We start from the raw sequence: 26,074 nt of genomic DNA, 5'->3' as shown, positions 1-26,074 counted from the left end.
AGGAATGCAGGCAGTCACTGTGTTCTCATCAGGAGGCAGTGAAGGAGAACAGTTGCTCAAACTCTCTCTCCTGCCCTCTGGTCTTCTAGTCTCACTGGCTGCACCTGACCAGAAACCAGAGGGCCAGGGAACCCAGCTAACACATTTCAGAGGTCATAATCTGGGATACAGAACAGGAAGGCAGATGGATCTGGAAGGACAGAGTCTCTATGGCACCACTAAATGCTACCAAGATGTTTGGAAGGACAAGCATCACTGCTTATTCTTTAGAAATTATTCATTCCTATGAAAGTACCTGAGACAGTCTAGATCTTCAAGGGTTCAGAGAAACCTAGCTGTTCAAGTGATTCAAATTCATTCCTTTTCTCAACATACTTTATTGAACATTTACTTGAACATTTATCTGAACATTGCCAGGCACTGTTCTGGGATTCCCTTGTGGCTCAACTGGTAAAGAATCTGCCTGCAATGTGGGAGACCTGGGTTTGATCCCTGGGTTGGGAAGATCCCCTGGAGAAGGGAAAGGCTACCCACTCCAGTATTCTGGCCTGGAGAATTCCATGGAGTCTAGAGTCCACAGTCCATGGGGTTGCAAAGAGTCGGACATGACTGAGTGACTTTAAAAAAACAAAAAGTCACTATTCTAGGTGTGATAAAAATGAGCTGCCTCCGTTTTCTCCTAAACTCTCAAGGAAAGGCCAGGGAGACCCCAAGATGGGCCTTGGGAATGCAGTGTCTTTGCAGAAGTATCTGGCTGCCTGTTCATTTTAGTAGTAAGAATAGAAAAGGGTAGGAGTAGCTCAGTGCTTGAAAGAATGTGAAGGACTTATCCTCTTTGGGAGAACAGTTTGTGACTGCTATTGTCAATGCCCTCTAGCCAAAGACCTCTCAAAACACCCCTGTAGTTGAACAAGTTGGGTTTATTGATTGTTGCCTCATGGGAGCTCACACAATGGGGGACCATGGGTGTCTCAGGAAGACAGTGTTTGAGGGGTCTGGTGTAGGATTTGGACTTATGTTAGGTGATCTGAGAGAAGGGTTAGGGAAGCAGGGATTTACTTTCTATTGCATACTGTCATGAACTGGGGATAATCCTGTGATTGTTATCTTAGTGAATCTTATCTAGAAAGAGGGCAGACTAGAGGGAGGCTAAAGCTGTCATTGGTTTAAAAAAGGGAGGGGGAATAGTCACTCATATTAGTCAGGAGGGAGGATGTTTAGTCATTTTTGTGATTTGGATGATGTTTGGTTCATGTTTTGCCTGTGTGCAGACATGATCTTGGAATGGTCTTGTTTCATCTTGATTTTTCTGCTGCTGATGTCCTGTGAGATTGTATTTATTTATTTAGGCTGCTCCCGGTCTTGGTTGTGGCAGTAAGGATCTTTACTGTGGCATGCATGTGGGATCTAGTTTCCTGACAAGGGATGGAACCTGGGCCCCTGCATTGGGAGCACAGAGTCTTACCCACTGAGCCACCAGGGAAGTCCCTGTGAAATTGTGTATGTTCAATGGGAGAACATCTCTCTCCTGTGAGAATCAGGCTCTGCCCGCCACCCGCCCCCCCACCCCCCAGCCCTGCTGCTTTTTCTCTTTTTGTTTTTGTCTGACTGTCCCTGTCTTCAGCCAGGACAGTGCCCACAGTCTCTCAATGAAGAGCAGAGACATCTGTTCTGAAAGTCTTAGCAGTCACTCCTGGCTTCTTGCCCTGGGGACTTGTAAAATCCTGCAAAGAGGACTGCAAAGACTGCAAAGTCGTCTAACCCAATTCAAGTGAAACCCTTTCTGATTTGTTCCTCCAGGGGACCTCAGCCTGAGAGACACTTATCCCCGTGCTCACCTTGTGCATTTTCCATGAAGTTCCTGCTTTTTCACTTGTGAGCCATGTCGTGCCCCTTCTGTAACCCTCGAGTCATTTTCATTATTCACCTCTTGACCTGTTTCCTCAAGGAACTGCCATCTTTGAGGGAAGAACCTGGAGGCTCGCAGGTGAAAGGCAGAGCTTGGGAGGGAGTGCTTCAGGCAAAAGGCTCCGTGAAACTCTATATCCATAACAGAGAGATTCAGAAACATTCAGAGCCACAGGCCTTGAGAGTTCGCCCCTTGACTGATGCACAAATTCTCTGTTCTGTGTCCTTGACAAAGGGTCAGTCAGCCTGGTGGGAACACCTTCAGAACCAAGGCGCAGGAGGTGAGGAAGGGGGCGAGGCTGAGAGTCTGGGGCTTGTCTTTCCTGTTCCAAACTTCAGGCCAGGCGACACTGGCCTGGGAGGCGGCCATTGGAATTCAAGCACTCCCAGAGACCCCAGACTCCTCTCTAACACCAGCACCCAAAAGTCCTTCCCACAGAGCCACACCAGCAATCCGTTCCTTGGTAACAGGCATCATATTTTCATTTTCTTCTGAGTGGATGGGTGAACATTTAGCCATTAATACTTCATGTGGCAGTGGTATGGTTTAGTTGCTCAATCATGTCCAACTCTTGCAACCCCATGGACTGTAACTTGCTTAGCTCCTCTGTCCATGGAATTTCCCAGGCAAGAATACTGGAGTGGCTGTCCCATTTCCTTCTCCAGGGGATCTTCCTGACTCAGGGATTGAACTCCAGTCTTCTGTGTTGCATTGGAGAAGGAAATGGCCATCCACTCCAGTATTCTTGCCTGGAAAATCCCATGGACAGAGGAGCCTGATGGGCTACAGTCCATGGGGTTTCAAAGAGTTGGACACAACTTAACGACTGAACTCCTGCCTTGCAGGTGGATTCTTTACCGACTCAGCCAGTAGAGCATGAAGAAGTATGCACAGTAACTTTCTTCCTTCACAGGATCAATAGTTAGAGCAGCTGAGAATATCAGGTATCAGGTATCTGAGGATATCAGGTATCAGGTAAAATTTGGTAGAAAGTGCAGGAAGAATCCTTCAAAGAACCAAGTTAAAATTCTGCTACTTTACACTTTTGCCTAGGGGTAAATCTTACAGGAGAATTTGAGAGAAGGGGAAGCAACTGTAATTTGGGAGACTGAGGAAGGAGCAGGTTTTATCACCAGTGTTGCATTCCAGAAAATTTGAAATATATTTCCCAAACTCTACATGGAGAGGCCTTGAGAGCCTTGTCATGGGGCTGCGTCTCTGAAGAGCTAAAGGGTGAATGTTCAGTTCAGAGCAGTGTGACTTGCCCCCAAAGCCGAGTGTGTTGACAGTTGGCCTCAAGAGTTGAGGTTCAGAGCTTGGCCATGGCAACATGGACAGGGAGGGTTGCTTGGCATTTGATGGGCTGGGATAGGGAAGAAGTTTTCCTGGAAGACAGTGTGTCCTCCATGGACAGTGTGAAAACCAACAGTTACATGCTGCTTTGGCAGTTCTGGGACACATTTTAAGGACACGTCCTGGGGCTGCAGCCTGCATTCAGAGTGTCAAGAATGGGAGCTGACCTGGTAGCCAGCAGCCTGTTACAGACGGGGGGCCCTCGTCTTCACCGCTTTCTCTTGCCCTGCCTGACCCCTGCACTAGATCTTGCTGTGCCTGGCACTGCCTGGGTGACGGATGAGACGGAGAACTCCCTTGACGTGGAATGGGAGAACCCCCCGACCGAGGTGGACTATTACAAGTTGCAGTATGGCCCGCTGACAGGGCACGAGGTGGCCGAGGTCACCGTGCCCAAGAGCGGTGACCCCAAGAGCCAATACGACATCACAGGTAAGAGCCAGCACTGGGATGCGAGATGCTCGGCGTGGATGCAGAGGTGGGGGCTGTGTGAGCCGCGGGGACCAGCAGCTACAGCTGTCAGCTGTGCGCAGAGGATTCTGAGGCCTTGAGAATCACCTGAACCCTGACTCCAAGCTCACAGAGGTCAGCCCACTCTGAGGGGCCTGATTCTGCTCCAGCATCCCAGGGCTGACTCCAGGATCTCGAAGCACCTGGGTAGCAGATTATACATCTGAAATGTTCTTCCAAGTCAGCTAACCTTCTGGAAGCCTCTGCGTCTCAGAGGGGATTTGATGGCAGACAGACTTTCTTTTTGGAAGAACTGAGTGTGTGTGTATATGTGTGTGTGTGTATGTGGCATGGGAGAGAGAGAGAGACATTGAGAAATTGGTTGAAGTTGGTTTGTTCAACGCCATAATGTGGATGTGGAAGGAGTTGAGCTAGGTGGCCAGGAGTGGGGCATTCCTCATCCCAGGTGACTGAGCAAACACTGGAAGACTGGAAATCAGATGGCTGCAAACACAATGGGGCCATGCAGGGCTGGGTAATGTTTTGTGGCACCTGATGCTTGCACAGTTTTCAGGACCCTCTTTAAGAAAAGTAACACATAAGCATCAATGCCCAAGCACATGGCCTTGGAAGGGGCTGGTGCAAGTGAGGGGCCCTGAGGCTTACCAGCTCCTTGGTACATCCTCCTCTGGGGCTTTGTCCTGCCCTCCACCCTCTGATTTCTGTCTTTAGTGGTCATCTTGGGGTTCTCAATGTTTTGTGGAGTGTGCCTCATACATGCTACCATTTGCCTGCATTTTGTCACCAAAGTCTGAAATTTTGTGCAATAAGGAACAAGCATTCAGGTGGCTACAGAGAAACCACAAAAGTTAAGAACAAAACAGAAACAGAAAAGGCCAAGTAAAATGAAGGCGAAAAAGAAAATAAAGAGGAACAAGTTAAGTGAATTATTACAATGGGAAGGAAAGGAACGTTTGAGGGAAAATGATTGTCGGGAGCAGAAAAACATTGGGGCTATAAATACAATTGGGAAATATGTGCTTAATGGCCCAAGGAAGAAACCAGAGCCTCATCAGATTCATCTCGTCCATTCTGGCCCGTAAGCTCCTCAGTGATGCCTCATGTTCCACTGGTCCTGCAGCTCTTCAGCTGCCTTAGGTAGAATGTAGTCTTGAGGGGAGACCCACAGCCCCACTCCTTGCCCTTCCAAATCCCCAGAAGAGCAGTGCAGGGGCTCCAGGGTCCAGAGCCCCTACGCAACCCAGCATTGACTCCTTGTTTCCAGGTCTGCAGCCGGGGACGGAATATAAGATCACAGTCATCCCTATGAGGGGAGACCTCGAGGGCAAGCCGATTCTTCTGAATGGCAGGACAGGTAAGAACCACGTGGAGGCACGGTGAATGCATCCTTTGCTTGCATTCTGCTATATTCTTGGCTGACTCCTCTTTGGATAAAAACTCTGTACTGCCGTGCATAGAGACAGCCAGTCTCTCTGTATACTGACATCTCTGGGGGAGGGGTGCGGGGCAGGAGAGAGGAAGCAAACTTCTTCTATCTCACATTTTTCTTGCTGTTGAAAATCTCCACCTGGATCTTGGAGTCAAGGGGATAGGCTGTTTCCAACACCTTTCTGCTTATTTTAATAACTTCAATCACTGGGTTCTTTCCAAGGCATTTATTATCTTGGACTTAGGCACACAGCTCCACAGTACCCAAGACAGGTGATTTATAACTTTTTTCTTGTCATTTCGGTGTTTTTTCATGACAAACACACTCAGGGAGTTTGCTTTAAAATGTCAAGAGATATTAAAGACTTTCGCAGGGGAGTAGCACTAGATTTAGCATCTGTGGATTAAGAAAATATATGACAAATGTTGTTATGAATCAGTAATATTTGACAGTAAGTTTGTAATTTATTAATCAGAAAAGAATTTGAAATCATGGTAGTTTTATATGCAAGATGTCCTATGTAATTTTTAGTTTTTAGACAGTGCTTGAGCCCGTATTGAATTGTGAGCCACTCTGTGCTCCTGCCAAGTCACGTTGGGAGGCTGTGAGCTTGATGCCGCTGGGTAAAGGCTAATCCTTGGAGCCAGCAAAGAAGGGATATTTGAATTTGGAGACTTGCTTGAAAAGTTTTGTAGTTCTTTTCAATTCAGTCCTGGCAGCAGCTGGTTGGGGTGGTGAGAATAAGGGTGAGATGGTGCAAGAATTGAATTCACTGTTTCAGCTGCCTAACAGATTGCATAGCTGGAATGTGAAAGAATTATATAGTTGGGCAATCATAAAGGATAAAATATACATTAGTGTTTTAACCATACAGTGTATACTGTGCAGCCCGCATGAACGGTGGACTAGTGAATCACCATCAGTGAGTTGGAAAATGGCAGGTCTTTGCTTGCTTTGAGAGGCATTTTCTTTAGCTGTGAATTAATTGAGAGCTTACCATGCCCCAGGCATTGTACTAACTGCACTGCTCGTGAATTATCTCATTTAGCTCTGATCATAATTCTGTGTGGTAGGTCTTATTATTATTTCTAAGTCACATATGAGACAGCTGAGGCTTAGAGAAATTAAGCTCAAGATTGCCCAGCTTGGAAGTGACAGGGCTGGGACTGGAACCCAGGATGTCTGCTTTGGTGGATGCAAAACTAAAAGGCTACCTACTTTTATTTCTCTGGTCATTGTGAAATTGAAAGTTTCTGTCATTCAGTCATGTCTTTTGTGACCCCATGGACTTTAGCCCACCAGGCTCCTCTGTCCATGGAATTCTCCAGATATGAATACTGGAGTGGGTTGTGTTAGAAAACGCCGCGGGAGAAAGAAAAAGCCGCCTCTAAGGACCGGTGGTAAAGGCCTTTTTATTAAGCGTCGCTCTCGCTCTCGGGCAGAACTCCCGGGGGGCTGGTGAGTGAGGAGACAAAGGGAGTCTGCAAGGTATGAGGGGTGGGGAGGGGTTTTATAGTCCGGGCAGGGCGTCCAGGCCAGGTCTTTTCATATAAGGAAGAAAGCGCGGGCTACAGCGGTGGTCAGTGTCCGAGGGCTCTGTGTTGGTACCTGATTGGACCAGGCTGCAGGGGGCCAGCCCCTGAAAGTTTAGCCAGCCTCCGGAATTTGCCTTGTAGCACTTTCCCGGGGGCATGCCCCGACCTTTCATCCCGGCCTTTTAGTTATAGGACAAGGGGCGCCGGTTCTCTCTGGCTTCTTCCTGCTGAACGGGGCGGCGAGGGGTAGGGTGTGGCCGGGATGACAGGGAGCGTCTGCCGTTAATTTTGTCACAGAGTGTCCGTTGGAAGCCCTTGGTACTGCTGTCGCAATACCATCAGCTGAACCGTGTTGAGCCGCTGTTTGACGAAGGCCAAGAGCTTATTTAAGAGACAGGGCCCGAAAGTTAAGAGCAACAAGAGGATTATGAGTGGTCCCATTAAGGTCGAGAGCAGGGTGGTCAGCCAGGGGGAGTTTTGGAACCATGATTCGAACCAACCTTGCTGGGCTTCCCGTTCCCTCTTTCTGCGCTCTAGTCCTTCTCTTACTTTGGCCATGGACTCTCTCACTACCCCTGTATGGTCTGCGTAAAAGCAACACTCTTCTTTGAGGGCTGCACAGAGGCCCCCTTGTTGTAAAAAAATCAGGTCTAGGCCTCGTCTGTTCTGTAACACCACTTCTGACAAAGAGGTTAGGGATTTTTCCAAGGCCATCATAGACTTTTCTATTCGTGCAATGTCTTCATCAATGGCGACTCTCAGGGTGATTAGGCCCTGATGTTGTGTAGTCAGGGAAGCAATGCCCGTGCCCGTTCCGGCCGCCCCCAGGGCGAACAGTGTTGCTAGAGTAATAGCTGTAACGGGCTCCCTCTTATGTCTGGGAGCTGGGGTATCTTGGTCCCAAAAGTTGTAGAGGACCTCCTCTGGGTGGTATGTAATCTTGGGTACTACTACTACCATGACACAGAATTCTCTGCTCTGGTCGAAGACAGCCAAATGGAGACAGGGCGTCAGCCCAGTCCGTGAGCATATCCACCACCCCCCGATTTCGGGAATGACGTAGGTCTTATCGGTGAAGTTGGTGTCATTGTCAGTCTGGGCACACAGGGTTTGTTTATCTGTAGGAACCGTGCCTAAGCAGGTCCCCGAACCCCATACTTGTTTCATGGTAAGGCCCACCTTGCGGTCTCCCCAAGAGCACTGTGGTGGGTTAGAGAGAGTGGATAAGTTGTAGGTGGCATTTAAACCCACGGCCTCGTAGTAAGGTGGGTGTGAGGTGTAACAAAGCCAGCAGGATTGAGTCGCATTAGGATTGGAGTGGTTAAGGGCCCCGTAGGTTTCTTTGATCAAGGCCCACAGGGGTTCTTGGGTTTCTGGTGGGTCTGTCTGGGTTAGCTGAAGAGAGGGGGTAGGGGTAGGCGAGGTCACAACATTTGCGGCATTTGTCCCTTGTGGTGAGGGGCGGGGGGGTGTAATAATCTGGTTGGGCCCCATAACTTGGGTCTGGGCGGGTTGTAGGACTTGCTGAACATACAATGTTGCACTATTGCTTCCCGTACCATAGGTATCATATATCACTACCCCCCAGGACAGCCCGGAAATCCATCTATTTTCAGTCCGTCCCTGCTGTGTGAATGATAGTCGGATCTGGTCGCTGCATTGCCCTGGGTTGGAGGGTCGTCCCTGCCAATCTGATTTTGGAAGAGGACCCGTGAAGGACATATTGATCAGGTCTGGCCTGGTCACCGACCACTTCCGATACCCATCATTGGAAGTAACACAGCCCCAGGATTTACAGTAGCGGCTCACCATTCCCCCACAGGTTTTTATGTTTTCTCGCTGATGTCCCGGGCAGGCATAAAACCCGAGAGACCTGACCCTACACTTGGAGTATCCTGATTGTTCGATTAATTTTGTAAGGTTAAAATATAAGTCCGGCCACCACTTATCTTTCGGTTGGGTGGCTGTGGTCCGGTTTAGCTCTTCGTAGGTCTCTCCATTTTTTAAGATCCATGTGACTTGAAAAGGCTGGTGGGGGTTTTGGTAGGTGTGCCCCCCTTTTTCCAGGACCCCCAGTACCCCCAGAGTAACCCAGAGTAGAGAGTCCCGCATTGTTCTGAGGTTGGGGTGAAGGGGGTGTGGCGGACAACCAGCCTCGTGGGTCTCGTAGGGATGGAGCCGGTAACCAGGTCAGGGTGTCCCAAGGGAATAGCACCCCAGGAGTAGGAAGCAGATGGCTAGGTATGTGAGGGCCAGGGACAGTCGAAGAATGGAGGACCAATTGCGGGGGGCCGCGGCCGCTAATCTAATGGCAAAAAGTATGGCCAGAGCTGTGATTGTTAGCAGCCACAGTGGGTGATGCCAGGTCAGCATCGGATATCAGGATGTGGTCCCCCAATTATTTTGGGATTGACGACAGAGGGGTTCGGGTGATGGTCAGTTTGGTCGGCCCCGTGAGGGTGGAGTGGTAGGAGTAATTGGGAGGAGGGGCCTGGGCCGGGGCCGCCCCTGTCTCTGGGAGACCCGGGGGAGCTCGTTTGAGCCGGGTCAGGTGATACCAGGGCTCGTGTCCCAGCAGTTTGGCTGCCGTGGGAGTGGTGAGGATTACAGTATGGGGCCCCGTCCAGCGAGGTTGTAGCAGGCGGGGACTCAAGGTTTTTAGCAGTACCTGATCTCCCGGGGCCAGAGGCTGAGTTGGCCCCTCGTCGTCTGTCGGTTGTGGCAGGACCCAGTTTGCGTGTTCTCTCAGCAAGGATCGTAGGAGGGAGAAGAGGGGGAGGTACCCCGCAAGTGGGGGAGCCTCTCCCTCTGGGAGGTGAGTCAGGAGATAGGGCCTGCCGTAGAGCAGTTCAAAAGGGGTCAAACCTGTTTTGGAGTGTGGTGTGGTGCGAATGCGAGTGAGCGCCAGAGGAAGGAGGTCGACCCAAGACAGCCGCAGTTCTGAGGCAAGCTTGGTCAGGTGCGTCTTGATGATGCCGTTCACCCGTTCTACTTTGCCTGACGATTGGGGCCGATAGGGGATGTGGAGATGCCAGTCGATGCCCAGAGCCGTAGCCACCTGCTGGGAGATCTGTGAGATAAATGCAGGCCCATTGTCAGACTGGAGGGAGTTTGGCAACCCAAATCTGGGAATGAGATGGGTCGTCAAGACTTCTGTCACCGCCGCTGCCGTCTCTCGGGCGGTGGGGAAGGCCTCGACCCATCCTGAAAAGGTATCCACCAAGACCAGCAGATAGCGGTAGGTTCGATGTCTGGGCATGTGGGTGAAGTCTATCTGCCAATCCTGCCCGGGCATATGTCCCCTTAGCTGGTGAGTCTCCTGTGGGGGTCCCGAGTCCTCCTTGAGGAGAGGTGGAAGCACAGGTTAGGCAGGAGCGGTGGACCGCATATATGGTCTGTCTGAGATGTAGGGGAGAAAAGACAGGGCTGAGAAAGGAAAAGAGAGCCCTTGGCCCGATGTGGAGGGTATTGTGGATTTGGGATATTATGGCCTTAGCCTGGCGCTCAGGAAGCACCGGTTTATTATGGAGTAGTATCCATCCCGACGGGTGCCTCTGGGCCCCTTCCTGTGCCAGCAAGGCTCTGGCTTCTTCGCTGGAATAATCTGGGTTGAGGGTGGATCTCAAAGTCAGCAAGGGCTCGGGGGCTTGTTGTAAGGTGATTTGTCGAGCCACTTGATCTGCCATATTATTACCCAGAGCGACACTGTCATGAGTATTTTGGTGTCCCTTGCAGTGTATGATAGCGACCTCTTTGGGCAGAGATAAGGCATCTAACAGTCGAATAATGTGGGGGGCATTACAGATGGGGGATCCTTTAGTGGTCAGGAAGCCCCGCTCTTTCCAGATTGCCGCGTGAGAATGGGCAATCAAGAAGGCATATTTGGAGTCTGTGTAAATATTGGCCCTTTTTCCTTTTGCTAGGTGTAAGGCTCTAGTTAGGGCTGTTAGTTCAGCCTTTTGAGAGGTCGTCCCGGGTGGCAAGGGCTGAGCCTCCAGGACTTCTCGGGTGGTTACCACAGCATAAGCCGCCCTTCGGTTTCCATCAGGATCTCGCTTTGAGCTCCCATCGACGAACAAAGTTAGCTCTGGATCTGGTAGAGGTTCGGAAAACAGGTTGTGAGGTGGTTGCATAAGGGACTCAAGGACCTCTGAGCATAAGTGGGCTGGGGGTTCTGAGGAGAGGGGGAGGGAGGGCAACGAAGAAAGCGGGTTTAATTGTGGAGAACGACTCACGGAAACTTGCGGATTGTCCAAAAATACCAGGTGAAACTGCTGGAGCCTGGATTCGCTGAGGTCAGAGAGAAATCTAGAGGCTAAAAGATCGCCAAGGCGATGAGGTGAGAAGATGGTCAGGGGCTGACCATGAATCAGCTTTTTAGCATCAGCGTACAATGTTGCTGCTGCCGCTAGTGCCCGCAGGCAGGGGAACCATCCCCTGGCTGTGGGGTCAAGTTGTTTGGATATGTAAGCAACAGGCAGCAGTTCGGGGCCAATCGGTTGCACCAGGGCTCCAAAGGCTATCCCTCCCTTTTCATCAGTGTATAGATGGTGTGGATAGTTGGGATTTGGGAGAAAGAGAGGGGGTGCAGCCAATAGGGTTGAGCGTAAAGTGTGGAAGGCCTTAGTCACTTCAGTGGGGGAAGACAGTGGTCCTGTGGGAGTCTCTTTAGCAGCGGCATATAGGGGTTTGGCCAGGGTGGCGTAGTTTGGGACCCAGTGTCGGAAGAACCCCATCAGTCCTAGGAAGGACAATATCTGGTCTCCGTTGGCCGGAGGACAGATGGACCTGAGGAGGCTACACCGATCTGCCGTCAGGGCCTTAGTGGTAGGGGTGATTTTGAGGCCTAGATAGACAACAGAAGTCTGAGTCAGTTGGGCCTTGGATTGTGAGGCTCTGTAACCCTGGGAGCCAAGGAAATTAAGAAGAGTTGCAGAATGTTGTCGGGAGGTTTTTTCTGAGGGGCTGCAAAGGAGCAGGTCGTCTACATATTGGAGGAGGGTGCTAGGGCGGAGCGAGCATCTGGCCAGGTCTCGGGACAGAGCCTGTCCGAAGTAATGGGGACTGTCTCTGAACCCCTGAGGGAGTACAGTCCATGTGAGCTGGGTGGTAAGCTGAGTGTCGGGGTCAGTCCAGGTAAAAGCAAAGAGGAATTGGCAGTCGGGGTGGAGTGGGATGGTAAAAAAGGCATCTTTGAGGTCAATGACGGTAAAATGAGAGGTTTTGGGAGGTATGGAAGAAAGGAGAGTGTAGGGGTTAGGGACAAGTGGATGGGCAGGGACCACCGCCGCGTTGATCAGGCGGAGATCCTGCACTAGCCGGTAGTCTCCTGAAGCCTTTCGAACAGGAAGGATGGGTGTGTTACAGGGGGAAGTCGTGGGGATCAAAAGACCCTGTCCTCTGAGACGGTCGATGATGGGCTTTAGTCCCCTGAGGTTATGAGTAGACAAAGGAAACTGGGGCCTGGCTGGGAAGCAGGTGGGGTCTCTTAGCCGGATGAGGACTGGAGGGTGGTGCCGAGCCACCACCGGGACTCGGGTGTCCCAGACCTCAGGATTAACAGAAGAGGTTGGGGGGTCAACAAGTAACATTAGGAAGGCCCCTGACGTGGGAGCCGATCCTGGAGTCAGGTGAAGAGTGGCCTTCAGCTTAGCGAGTATATCTCTTCCCAAGAGAGGAGTAGGGCAGGAGGGGATGACTAAAAAGGAGTGGGTAAATAGGCAGGAATCTAATTGGCAGAACAGTGGTTGGGTTTGGAGTGGACACGAGGGTTGGCCGTCAATGCCCATAACCGAAACCTGGGAAGGACGTAAAGTGCCCCCGAAAGAGGAAAGGACCGAATAGGTAGCCCCCGTATCACCTAGAAAGTTGATGGACTTACCCGCTACCTGGAGCGTTACCCTAGGCTCGGCTTGGGTTATTGGGGTCCCCGAGTCTGGGCGGCATCAGTCATCATTGAAGCTCAGCACTTCCGAGGCCGGAGGAGGGCAGGAGGTCTCCCTGGGGCGCTCTGGTCTCCGGCCCCTAAAGGTCGGAGCCCGAGAGGCCCGGGGACAGTCACTAGCCCAGTGTCCTCGTTGTTTGCACAACGGGCATGGCTTGGAAGGAGGCCGCGGATTGGGGCACATCTTGGCCCAGTGTCCTTCTTGGCCGCACTTGAAGCAGGCCCCCGGAGGGGGGTTTTGGGGCCCTGAGCTCGCCGCCGGCCGGAGGGCTGCTACCAAGGCCTGGGTTTGCTGGTTTAGGAGGCTTGCCTGAAATTCGGCCTTTTGTTTGAGCCTTGCCTTTCGGCTGGCCTCAGCAGTTTCTTCACGGGCGTTATAAACTTTAAAGGCCATTTTTACCAGGTCTCGAATAGGGGTCTGAGGGCCATCCTCAGCCTTGGCCAGTTTTTTTCGGATGTCAGGTGCGGATTGGGAGATAAAACGATTGGCCAAGGTAGCTGCCCCCATGGGGGACTCAGGGGACAGTCTGGTGTATTGAACAAGGGCCTCAGTCAGCCGATTAAGAAACATGGCTGGGTTTTCATCGGGCCCCTGAGTCACCTCATCTAGTTTGAGGAGGTTTACCACTTTATGAGAGGACGTTTCCATCCCATCAAGGAGACACTCTATCATATAGCGTACCCGCAGCTGGCCGCCACCCCCTTCCTGGTAGTTCCAATCAGGGTCGGTGTCAGGAACTGCCTGAGCTCCCGGGGGGCGCTCGGGGGAGGGGTTGGCACTATGCCGCTGGTCGGCCTTAGCCCTGGCTGCCATCCAAATGGCCTGCCTCTCCTCGGGGGTGGTGGTAGATCCCAGGATGACATATATGTCCTGCCATGTTAAGGCATAGGCGCGGGTCAGACCAGTAAACTGCTTAATGTACTGAGTGGGGTTGGAGGAAAAGGATCCCAGCTTGGCCTCAATCTGTGCTAAGTCCTGGAGAGAGAAGGGGACGTGGACCTGGGCTAGACCCTCAGCTCCGGCCACTTGCCGCAGAGGGAGTAGCGGGGCTGGGGGAGGGGGCGGGGAGGCCCCTGGAGGGTTGCTATGGGAGCGAGTGTGGGAGCTAACCGGAGACGAGAAGGGAGTGACGGGGGGAAGAGGAGGATACAAGATAGGGCTAATGGCCGGAGAATCTGGGGCCGGCGGTGAAGCCTCAGGGGCGGGAACAGGAGCAAAAGAGGCCGGAGTAGGGTTAGAGGGGGAGGGGTTAGGAGGGGCCGGAGAGGAGGGGGAAGAGGTAGGAGGGGCCGGAGTGGAAGGGGAGGGAATAGGAACCGGAGAGGAAGGGGAGGGGGCCGTGGGAGAGGCGTAGGGAGGGGGGGCCACCAGATCTTCTGGGGGAACAGAGAAAGCAGAGGACTCAGAAGCGGGAGGGGTTGGCTTAGCTCGGGAGGGTGGAGTCGGGGGGGGGCCATGGTGAGTAGGATCTGGCTAGGAGCACAGGTAGTGCACAGGGTGGGGCGAGAGCGCAAAGCCCAAAAGGCCTGAACATAGGGGACCTCAGACCATTTTCCCGTTCTCCGGCAGTAATTATCCAAATCACGGAGGACGTCAAAGTCTAGTGTCCCTGTGGCTGGCCATTGTGAGCCATTATCTAGGGAATACTGAGGCCAGGCCTGTGAGCACAGAAAAGTGAGCTGCTTGGGACGGATATCTCTCTTTAGCCCTAGAGTCCGCAGGTTAGCTAGCAGGCACTCTAAGGGGGTGGAGTATTGGGGATCGGGTTTGGAGGCTGTCGATCCCATGGCGACCACGGGGCGTGGAGGCAACCCCCGCTGTCCGAACGTCTTCGGACGAGTTGAGGGGAGCCGGAGGTCCGTGTAGTCGTGGGGAACGTCTTCCTCACGGCCGCAGGGACCTGGAAAGGCCGAAGCCGGAGGTCTACTCAGCCGCTGGGGACGTCTCCCCACCAGCTGGTGACCGGGAAGGCCGGAGCCGGAGGCCAGAGCCGGAGGCCGAAGCCGGAGGCCGAAGCCGGAGGTCTACTCAGCCGCTGGGGACGTCTCCCCACCGGCTGGTGACCGGGAGGGCCCAGTAAGTGCGCACTGGTTACGGAGCCCTAGGAGGTGGTCGCCAGGGAAGGCAGGCCCCAAAGCCGAAGGGACTTACCCCGTATCCTGCCGTCCGGGGGGTTGGTCAGCCGCCTGGGTCCGGGGCTACCGCGGCGGTGGAGCTCGAGGGGGGGCCCCAACGGCGAGTGCCGGGGGCCCCTCAACCCGAGCCCCACGTTGGGCGCCAGATGTTAGAAAACGCCGCGGGAGAAAGAAAAAGCCGCCTCTAAGGACCGGTGGTAAAGGCCTTTTTATTAAGCGTCGCTCTCGCTCTCGGGCAGAACTCCCAGGGGGCTGGTGAGTGAGGAGACAAAGGGAGTCTGCAAGGTATGAGGGGTGGGGAGGGGTTTTATAGTCCGGGCAGGGCGTCCAGGCCAGGTCTTTTCATATAAGGAAGAAAGCGCGGGCTACAGCGGTGGTCAGTGTCCGAGGGCTGTGTTGGTACCTGATTGGACCAGGCTGCAGGGGGCCAGCCCCTGAAAGTTTAGCCAGCCTCCGGAATTTGCCTTGTAGCACTTTCCCGGGGGCATGCCCCGACCTTTCAGGTTGTCTTTCCCTTCTCCAAGGGATCATCGCGACCCAGAGATCAAACCTGGGTCTCTGGCACTGCAGGCAGATTCTTTACCATCAGAGCCACCAGGGAATTTCTGGTTAATTTTCATACTCTACTCCCTGACTAAAAAAATTCTGTGACTTCTCATTGTCTTGGGTAAGATAGAGTCCTTTTATCTTGGCTTCTGTGGGCCCATGCAACCTGGGCCATTGTCATGCTCAGAATTTCCCACCAGGAAGCCTTCCTGCAACTGGACTCTTCTTGGGGTTCCCTAACACAGAAGGCTTCTCTATACCTCGTGGGTTTGCTCATGTTGTCACCCCTGCCTGGAAAATTCTCCACTGTTACCTCTAGCTGTCAATTAAGTCAGCTCAATAAGCATTAATTGCCAAGTATCATGGGTCCTAGAGACACGTTTCCTTTAGAGACATAGATGATGAGCCCTGGTCCCTGCCTTTCAAGGGCTCACAGCAGTAACATCACACATCCCTCCAGGGTCAGCCCCTACACTGGCTGCTCCACTGAGGCTGCCTAGGACCATGTTAAATGGCAACCATCTTTGCCCCTGAATTTCTAGAGCATTTAATTACAAATGGCCTTGAATTGCCAGTTAAACTTTCAAGTGTATTATCCTAGCTAGAACATGAGCATTCAAGAGATATTTTTATTGCTTATTATATTCTAAAAGCAGGATGGGATATTTTATTGGATTGCAAATACATTTGTATTATGTGCCTTATTAACATGACAAAAATAGACACAATAATCTCTAAGGTCCGGAAACACTCTCACACCTGGCTAGACTGTTAGTTAATGTAAGAGGGAGGGGAAGAATCTCTTTTCTCCAGATGTTGTGCATTCCATGAGATGGAAAAACACACTGGAATATAAGAACGGCATATGCATGTGCAGGGTGGAACTGGCACAGTTTAGATGTTTTCCATTTAACAAATCACTTAGTGGAACTCATACCACAGAAGAGAAAGTGTTGACTGAACATCTTACCCTGTTAACATGCTCAAAGTGCCCTGAAAAGCACTTCTAAAAACCTCAGGACCGGGTCAGCTTCTGGAGAAGCACACATCAGTCAGGCCAGAGTCTCCAGGGAGAAGTGTTCCCAAACTCCCCCATCAGACCCTCACAGCTGCATCACTTCAGATGACCAGAGAGGCAGGCCCCTCACTGGGAGGTGACGCTCCATCTGTAACATGGGAAGTTGGACTACATGAGTTTCAAATTCCTTCTCTTACTTTTTTTATGTTTATGATTGTGTAATAACGTCTGTAATACATGCCTTTCCATAGTGAGTCTGAAACAAAGGACCACTTGCTTTTTCATAATCTCATGTGTTCCCAGGCACATTAGAACATACGATGTAGCATATTCACTTGTTAGCAATTTTCTCAGAACTTTTCTCCTGAGACTATGCTATGAAATAAGTTTTGGCAACTCTTACTATCCTTTTCACTTGTTATTGCTTCCCAAACACAGTGCTTCATTTGAAATGGCCCAGCCCCTAAAACTTTCCTTCTCTAGCTCCTTTTTGTTTCAAGATGAGCTCCTGTATCATTCAGAACTCCTGTCTCTCACAACCACCCCACACCTACACCCTGTAGCTGAAAAATAATGAGAATCTCTAGTCTTTGAGGCCCCACTGTGTTCTAGGTACCGAGGAGCTTCATGAGCATTATCTTTGGTCCTTCTACTAACATTGCAAGCATTGTTATTCCCATTTTACAGATGAGAATGTTGAGGCCTACAAAGTTTAGGAGATTCAGAGTAAACTAGTGAATGACATTTGAGTTTAGGGTTGCTTTCCAGAGGCAAAGCTAGAGGAGGAGAGCAGGAAGATGGATCGATCTCTGTGAACACATTCTCTACGTATGATATCTTTTGAATAATTTTATTGCCACAATGAACAGCAGTAGAGGAGACCTAAGAAAACATAGCTACCATAGTTCTATACTGAAGAGGTACTATACAGATCTCTTCAGTGAACTTACCTTCAGAACAGTAGTATAGGCCCTGTCCCCCGTCCCTGCCCTCAAGCCCATGTCCCCATAGATTTTAGGCCCTGACTGCCGTTTTCCACTATGCCAGCTAGGTGACTCATATGTGGCTGTTGTGAATGGAGAAGGCTGTCCCTAATCCCGGGGCCATGGGTTGGAATGTGGACCTGTGCTGTTGAGCGTGTCAGCATAGACCCAGGAGAGCTGTAACCCTACCCAACCCTGTGGGGGAATCTTGTAATAAAGCAGAGTAACCTGTCCTCATGTGCTTAGAACTCCTTATCAGCCTTTTCTGTATCCCCAGTTTTGTAGATCTCTCTGAAATGGGGCTCACCTTTATTTGAGTGTGTGTGTGCTAAGTCGCTGCAGTCGTGTCCGACTCTTTGTGACCCTGTGGGCCATAGCCTGCCAAGCTCCTCTGTCCATGGGATTCTCCAGGCAAGAATACTGGAATGGGTTGCCATGCCCTCCTCCAGGGGATCTTCTCGACCTAAGAATCAAACCTGCATCCCTTATGTTTCCTGCACTGGCAGGCAGGTTCTTTACCATTGGCGCCACCTAATACATGCACTCAAAAGTGAATCTCTCCTATCAAGCCTCATGACTCTTGTCTTAGATGTCCCTCACCTCCCATGGCCCTGAGGAAGGTCCAACCAGGGCTGCTAGTGTCCAGCAGGTGGGAGTTTGCAACCTGAGGAGGAAGCTGGGGCCAGGGCAGGAGGGCCCATCTCCCAGTTGAGCCGGGGCTGTGACTCATCTCGGATTTGGTCAGCTGTAGCAGGCTACTAAAAGGCTTTGTTCCATGGAAAAGACTGTTTATGATCCCCATATTCCTTCTTGGCAGAGAGGGAGGTCTTGGTGCTGCTAAGCTGGCTCCCTCCAGTGATGTCATGCATTGTGGGGGATCCTATCACTGAGGCTTTCCTCCTACATCTGTATCTTGGCATCCGATTCCCATCCTGAAATTTATCAAGGAGAGGAGCAGCTCTTTAAGGAGCCCCTTAAACACTTAAGTTGTTGTTGCTGTTGTTAGGGAGTTGAGAGAAAGGGGGAGGGGAGTCCCAAGTTCCAGGCTGGCCCGGCCCCTCACTGACTTTATGAGTTTGGAGAAGTCACATGTCCTCTCTGAGTGAGGTCTCTGTAACCCTGACATGCTATGATTCTATTTTGCCTCCTACCCTCTCACTCTTCATAACCGAGATGGCTTTTTCCTGGTTCATCTCTGTTCCTGGGGGTTCTGGGACTGTTGGGGGTGGATGAGGAGCCTCAGGGCTGTGTGTCAAAATCAGGCCTTGTGCCAGAAATCTGTGCTTCCCTGGATCGATTCCCATAATCGTTGGTGGTAGCTTAGCCCTGTTCACCCAAGTGGGACAGATGCAGTCTAACACGTCTCTTTAGAACTGTCCTTAGTCCACAGGCAGTGATGGAAAGACAATATTCAGTTTCTTTTTCTTTCTTTTTTTAGAAGAAGACTTCCTTCATCTTTCTTTCTTTTTTTTTTGGACTTATCATAATTTTATTATATGTAAAGGCAAGCCTGCCCTCATTACTGTTTATGTTAAAAAAATTTTATCAGAGTATAGTTGCTTTACAATATTGTATTAGTTTCTGCTGTATAGCAAAGTGAATCAGTTATACATACGCAAAATGGTACAGATGAACCTATTTGCAAAGCAGAAATAGAGACACAATTGTTGAGAACAAGTGTATGGACACCAAGAGGGGAAAGAGGAGGTGGGATGAATTGGGAGGTTGGGATTGACATATATAATGTACACCACTATGTATAAAATAGTAAACTAGTGAGAACCTCCTTGATGCTCTGTGGTGATCTAGATAGGAAGGAAATCCAAAAATGATCGGATATATGTAAACATTCAGTTTCTTCTTTAAGGGTCATTCTCTTAATCTTTCTGATCTCTGCTTCCCAGATATTAGAGTACTGTAGTGGCTGCCACAGAGCTAAATTGTTGTGTAATCCCAGAGGTAGCCCCTTGTCTCATGCTCATTCCTTATGTGCTTTTTTTCTCTAAGAAGAGGTGTGTTACATAAGCTCACTTTTTGCAAATAACCTGTAAAACTATAATGTATTGAAAAAACCAGGCGCCATTGCTTGACCACATACTATATGCCAGGTGCTTTTCATACATTACTCTATCAAGCCCGATTGTAATAGCATAAGGCTTCCTCCATCCAGCCCTGCGGATATGATGGATCTTGACAGGGCTGCATATGCAGGCAGTTGTCGCCCTACAAAGCCATGGGCCTCGGCTGAGGGTCCTGTAGCCATAGTGACAAGCACTGATCTAGGGCAGGGAGAGGTGGTGAGAGGCCTGGGGGTTGCACAGATGTGGGAGAGGACGGGGGCCAGGGACTTCAAGAAGCAGGAGTCTCTGGGCGTTCCCCATCCTCACTTTGCCAGTCAATGTGTCCCCACTCCCAGTTGAGCACTGATTTCCCCAAAGTGACATATCACCATTGGAGGCTCTCTTCATTCCCTCCCTGGCATGTGCAGAATCGTGCTTTGCACAGAAAGGGGCAATGGGGTGAGGAGGGAGCCCTCTCCCTCGGGGTACACACTTTCTCCTGAGCATCCTTGTAGAGCCTGCTCAAGCTCTGGAGGCCCAGGATGAGGCCCTTCTGATGTCTGAGTCCTGAATGCACTGCCCTTTCATCCTAAGAGGCCCACTCTGGCAGTGGGTGTGAGGTACACCCAGCCCCTGTCTCTCAGAGGTGACAGTCTGGGACCATGTCCTCTTTCTAGTTGCCCCTCCAAGTTCCAGTCCACCAATGCTGCTGGATTTCAGGTCGCAAGAAATTTTCAGATCATACTTTATTTTCTTTGCAACTGATTATTATCATTTTAGTAGTGGGCTTCCCTGGTGGCTCAGATGGTAAAGAATCTGCCTACAGTGTGGGAGACCCGGGTTCAATTCCTCGGTTGGAAAGATCTCCTGGAGAAGGGAATGGCAACTCCAGTATTCTTGCCTGGAGAATCCCATGGACAGAGGAGCCTGGTGGGCTATGGTCCCTGGAGTTGTAAAGAGTTGGATACAACTGAACGACCAACACTTTCACTTTTTTCACATTCTTAGTAGTAGTCATAGTTCCATAAGAAGAAGCTGATGGGAGCCTTTATCTGGTGGTCCAGCAGTTAAGAATTGGTCTTGCAATGCCAGGGACATGGGTTCAATCCCTGGTGGGGGAGCTAAGACTTCACTTGCTGCAGAGCAACTAAGCCTGCGTGTGCAACTATTGAGCCTGTGCCACAACTAGAGAGTCTGCCTGAAATCCCGCATAACACCACGAAGGCCCTGTGTGCTACAACTAAGGCTGGATGCAGCTAAACAACTAAATACTAAAAGAAGAAGAAGAGGCCAATGGTAGTGATATAAGGTGGAAATTTGTAGTCTTAGGTAGATGGGACTGGGTTCAAATCTTCACTCTGCCAGTTACCAGTTAATAAGTCCACAAGCAAACCCTTGGTCCCATTCCTCTCCCTGGCCTCTTCTGGAGACTCTACCGTCTCTCATATCTCCCCATCTCTTGTGTTTCCTGCCTAGAGAAGTTCCTTTAGCACTTGTTGTAATATCAGTACCAAAGATCTCCCCATCTCTGTAAATGACGCCACTTTCTGCAAATTGCTCAAGACCCAAACCTACAAGTCATTATAGTCCACATCAAATTCCCGAGCGGACACTGTCTTTGCAGTCTCCCCAGCCCTCTTTCATCTGCCACAGTTGTCCATGTTCCTGTTATCTCACACACAAACTGTTGTAGCGGCCTCCTAGGGGCCTTCTGCTCTTGACCTGCGACAGTCTGTACTCTCTCCAGCAGCCAGAGGGGTCCTTTTATAACATGTCAGAGCATACCATTCTGTGAACCACCACCCTTCTCTGCCACCCCCAGAAGCTTCTCATCTTATTCTGTGCAAAAGCCAAGTTGTTACAATGACTTTCAAAGGCATCCCCTTGCCTCCTTGCCTCACTGGCCTCACCTTCAGCCACTCAACCGCCTCACCTACTCTGTCCTGATGCCCTGGCCTACTGCTGTTTCCCGAATACATGGATCAGGGCCTTTGAACTTGCTGCTACCTTTGCCTGGAATGAGGTCCCCCAGATTGTCCATGGCCAAATTCATTTCACTCTGCTCTTTGCTCAGATGTTACCTTCTCACTGGCCTTCCTTCTAAAATCCCAAGTATCTTTTTTCTCTCACTTTCTAATTCCTTTACCTTGCCCTGTCGGGCTTCTTAACACTATCCCTACTTGTTTATTGTCTGGCTCTTCCAAGAGAATGTAAGCTCCCTAGTAGGGGGTCTTTATTCTCTTTATTGCTTATATTAGTTTCCCAGGGATGCTATAACCAAGTATCAAAAACTGGGTGGCTTAAAGCAGAAATTGAGTGTGGAAGTTGGCTGTGGAGGCTCTCAAGGTTGTGGAGGCTGGAAGTCTGAAATCAAGGTGTCAGCAGGGCCACATTCTCTCTGACAGCTCAAGGGGAGGATCCTTTCTTGTCCCTTCCAGCCTCTGGGGTTTGTTGGTAATCCTTTGTGTTTTGTTTTGTTTTGTTTTAACTTTTTTGTTTGTATTGGAGTATAGCCTATCAACAATATTGTGATAGTTTCAGGGGGACAGCAGAGGGACTCAGCTGTACACATACATGTATCCATTCTCCCCCAAACTCTCTTCCCGTTCAGGCTGCCACATGACATTGAGCAGAGTTCCTTGTACTATACAGTAGGTCCTTGTTGGTTATCCATTTTAAATATAGCAGTTGTGTCCATGTCCATCCCAAACTCCCTAACCATCCATTCCCCCCAACCACCCCTCTGGCAACCATAAGTTTGCTTTCTAAGTCTGGGAATCTGTTTTTGTTTTGTAAATAAGTTCATCTGTATCACAACTTTTAAAGATTCCATTATATAAGGGATATCATATGCTATTTCTCTTTCTCTGACTTACTGAGAAGTCATTCTCTAGGTTCATCCATGTTGCTGCAACTGGCATTATTTCATTCTTTTTAATGGCCGAGTCGTGTTCCGTCGTGTGTGTGTGTGGATACATATTAATATATATCTTCTTTCCCCGTTCCTCTGTTGATGGGCCTTTAGGCTGCTTCCATGTCTTAGCTGTCGTGAGCAGTGCTGCGGTGAACACTGGGATGCACATTCACATGCCTGTCTCCTCCTTGAGTGTCTTCATCTTGTCTTCCATTTGTATGTGTCTGTGTCCAAATTTCCCCCTTTTATAAGGATCGGTTGCACTACCCTAATGACCTCATTTTAACCCTGTATCTCTAGCCCTCTAAATAAGGTCACATTTTGAGGTGCTGGGGTTTAGTACCTAGACTTATCTTTTTGATCAGGTGACACAATTTAACTCATAACACTGCTGAGTCTCTGGCTCCAAGCAGACACTCAGTGATTGTTTACAGAAGGAGTCAGGGTCTACCATTTACTGTCTGTGTAGTTTGGGCAATTTATCTAATCTCTCTGAGTCTTGCATTTAATTAGTGATCTCAAAATGGTAACCGTTATTAATTTTGCAAACTAGTACATGGAGAACCTGGTATATGCCTTATGTTGTTACTATGAGGTCTGATAAAGTCATGAATTAAAAGCACCTGGCACTTAATATGTGGTCAATAAATGGCAGTTGATTTATTACATAAAATATGCACTGTCTCTGGTGATAGAACGTATTTCATTTCCTTGCACACAAAACACAGCCACTGTGCTCAAGAAAAGTGCATTGTAGCTGATGTCAAAGTACAGAGCTATGTAAAGTTGTAACTTCTCTGCTGGAAAATCCTTGGCCAAGAGAACTAGAGCAGGATGAGGAAGAAGAAAAGTGCTTAGATATCCTTTCTGTGTGTCTTCACCCAGAAGGATACCAATCTATATGTAAGGCAGGGTCTTGGGGCAAGCATCTTTATCAGTGACCTTGATGGGTGCACTCAGATGAATCACTTATTAAGTTTGCAAATGGTAAAAACCTTGAAAGGAAAGTGGGCATCTTGGATGAAAGACTAAATTATAAATGGAATCTGTAAGATGAGATATAATGGGGATAAATGGTGGGTCCAGGACATGTATGATATGCAAAAATTGGGAAGATGTGGTTTAATGTGGAGGTCCTCAACCTTTGATGTACATCAGAATCACCTGTGCAGTTTTGCGTATCTGTTTTTTAAATAGAGATGTCAGGGTATATCTCAGACCTTCTGAAGTAGACCCTCTGGTGGTGGTACTTAGTAGGTGTCCTTGGTTGACAAAGGTTGAAAACCCCTGGGGTAACTGGGACAAGTATGAAAAAAAAACAGGAATTTTCTGAGGCTCTGGGCTGAGGCTGTTATTGAGGGTAAAGTGTCTGACATTTCATTCTGGGTTAGTCCTTCTAGAATATGAAGTCTACATGAAGAGGGATTTTTGACTGTCCTGTTAATTGGTGATTCCTGAGAGCCATTACATTCCATGGTATGGAATGGATGCTCAGTGAATTGTTGAATGAATGAACTGAGTTCTGGGAATTTTTCTATGAAAAGGGAAAGACAAGAACATGTCTAGATGTAAATGCCAAGTCTAGAAATTAAGTGGGAAGTTGGTAATATAAGTTTATAATATGATATAATAGATTTTAATTGACAAGTGCATAACTTAGAGAGGTGAAACTGTTTCGATTAGGGGAGAAGTAGGAAGAGACCTGGAGAAGGCAATGGCACCCCACTCCAGTACTCTTGCCTGGAAAATCCCATGGACAGAGGAGCTTGGTAGGCTGCGGTCCATGGGGTTGCTAAGAATCGGACCCGACTGAGCGACTTCACTTTCACTTTTCACTTTCCTGCATTGGAGAAGGAAATGGCAACACACTCCAGTGTTCTTGCCTGGAGAATCCCAGGGACAGGGGAGCCTGGTGGGCTGACGTCTGTGGGGTCGCACAGAGTCGGACACGACTGAAGTGACTTAGCAGCAGCAGCAGCAGCAGAAAGAGACCCGGCCTCCCTGGTGACTCCGATGGTAAAGAATCCACCTGAAGTGCTGGAGACCCTGAGTTGGGAAGATCCCCTGGAGGAGGGCATGGCAATCCACTCCAGTATTCTTGCCTGGAGAATCCCCATGGACAGAGGAGCCTGGCAGGCTACAGTCTATGGGGTCTGCTGAATGGTCTCTGGGAAGAGGAATTAGATGTGTTCTACATGCCCACCAAGGGTAGACATACTTGAAGGAATAGCCACTTCAGGTGGCCACACTTGGAAGAACTTTCTCTAATGTGTTCAGTGGTCTGAAAGTGGACGTCCATCAGGAAGACTTTTTTCAGCTTAGGGTTCAAGCAGAGGTCAGCTGTCCCCTGTCATAGATGATGGAGAGTCTTGCACCCAGAAGAATGCAATCTTGAAACATTTGTGACCTTGACCAGCTAGAGGTCTCCTCTAAGTTTTCTTTCTTGTGTTATGTTTTTGAAGATATCGATAGTCCAACCAACGTGGTCACTGGCCGAGTGACAGAAGACACAGTGGCGGTCTCCTGGGACCCAGTCCGGGCGGTCATTGATAAGTACATGGTGCGCTACATCTCCGCTGACGGGGAGACGAAGGACACCGCGGTGCCCGGGGAGCAGAACAGCACTGTCCTGACAGGTCTGAAGCCAGGGGAGGCCTATGAAGTCTACGTGTGGGCTGAGAGGGGCAGCCAGGAGAGCAAGAAGGCGGACACCACGGCCCTCACAGGTAACAGGAGAAGGGGAGTCGTCTCTCATTCTTATTCTCTCCCATCTCTAAACAAACAGACTTCCTCATGGCAGGGAGAAGATTGATTCTTGAATTAGGAGACCGAATCCCACCTAGCACCAGCTCTTTTGTTTGCAGGTGTGGGGCAGGGGGTTGCCAAAGCAATTTTAAATTGCATAATTATGAATTTTTTCCCCCCCTTTTAACCTCAAACAAAAGAGACCATCCTTTTAATTTGAATCAGAGGGTCATACTTACATGGGTTGAAATTCCACGTGCAACTCCCTCAGAGCAGAGGAATACTTTCTAATTTTCATTTTTTTTTTTTTTTTTGATGTGAAAACTCAAAACATTTGGCTGACAGTGAATTTGAATGCTTATCTCAGCTTGCAGTGACTGCACGGGCACTGTGTATGTAATCTGGAGCTCTCTTTCAGACCATGAAAACGGTTTGCCTCCTGAGTCAACATTTACCAAATGTACCAATTCTAGCTTTATGCTTTCAGAAACTGTAAGGGCTTCCTTACTCCATCCCGTCATTCTGCTTGGCTGGGGCCTGCAGGTGTCCCGAGGCTGCATAGGAATGTATATCCCAGACATTCCTTCTGCTTAAACCCTCCTCTGGCTCCGACTTTGAATTCAGAGAAGCCTAATCCTGGAGTCCACTGACGTCCCACACATGTGACAGGAATCCTAGAAAAGTATTCACCTATTGATAAACTTCTGTTTTGGACAGTCTCTTAGTGTCAAGATGCTTAGAGAAGCTGATAATCAGTTAGGAATATGGTTTCAGAAGCTTGACTCTCCAAGTTTTAATCTCAGCTCTACCATTTATTAGCTGAGTGATTTGGGGCAAGTTATTTCACTTCCGTTCCTCAGATTCTTCTCTATTAAATGGGGCATGTGACTGTCTACATCACTGGGTTAATGTGAGGATTGCATGAATTAATCCATGTAAGTACCTGACATAGAGGTGGTGGTGGTTTAGTTGCTAAGTTGTGTCCGACTCTTTGGGACTGCATGGACTGTAGCCCTCCAGGCTCCTCTGTT

At 49.6% G+C, this 26,074-nt stretch overlaps 1 protein-coding gene across 5 annotated transcripts in view; it reads left to right on the top strand.

Annotated features, from left to right (window-relative positions):
• TNN (tenascin N) overlaps positions 1-26,074 on the top strand; it is an 80,588-nt gene that overhangs the window by 16,042 nt on the left and 38,472 nt on the right. For all 5 annotated transcript variants that reach the window (XM_043486162.1, XM_043486164.1, XM_043486161.1 and 2 more), the window contains exons 5-7: positions 3,509-3,694; positions 4,998-5,087; positions 24,761-25,024. In XM_043486162.1, coding sequence (XP_043342097.1) covers positions 3,509-3,694; positions 4,998-5,087; positions 24,761-25,024 — 540 coding nt within the window. The remainder of the gene's footprint in view (positions 1-3,508; positions 3,695-4,997; positions 5,088-24,760; positions 25,025-26,074) is intronic.

This window comes from Cervus canadensis, chromosome 13, assembly GCF_019320065.1.
Source record: "Cervus canadensis isolate Bull #8, Minnesota chromosome 13, ASM1932006v1, whole genome shotgun sequence".
Taxonomy (NCBI): Eukaryota; Metazoa; Chordata; class Mammalia; order Artiodactyla; family Cervidae; genus Cervus; species Cervus canadensis.
This window is presented reverse-complemented; position numbering and strand designations above follow the sequence as displayed.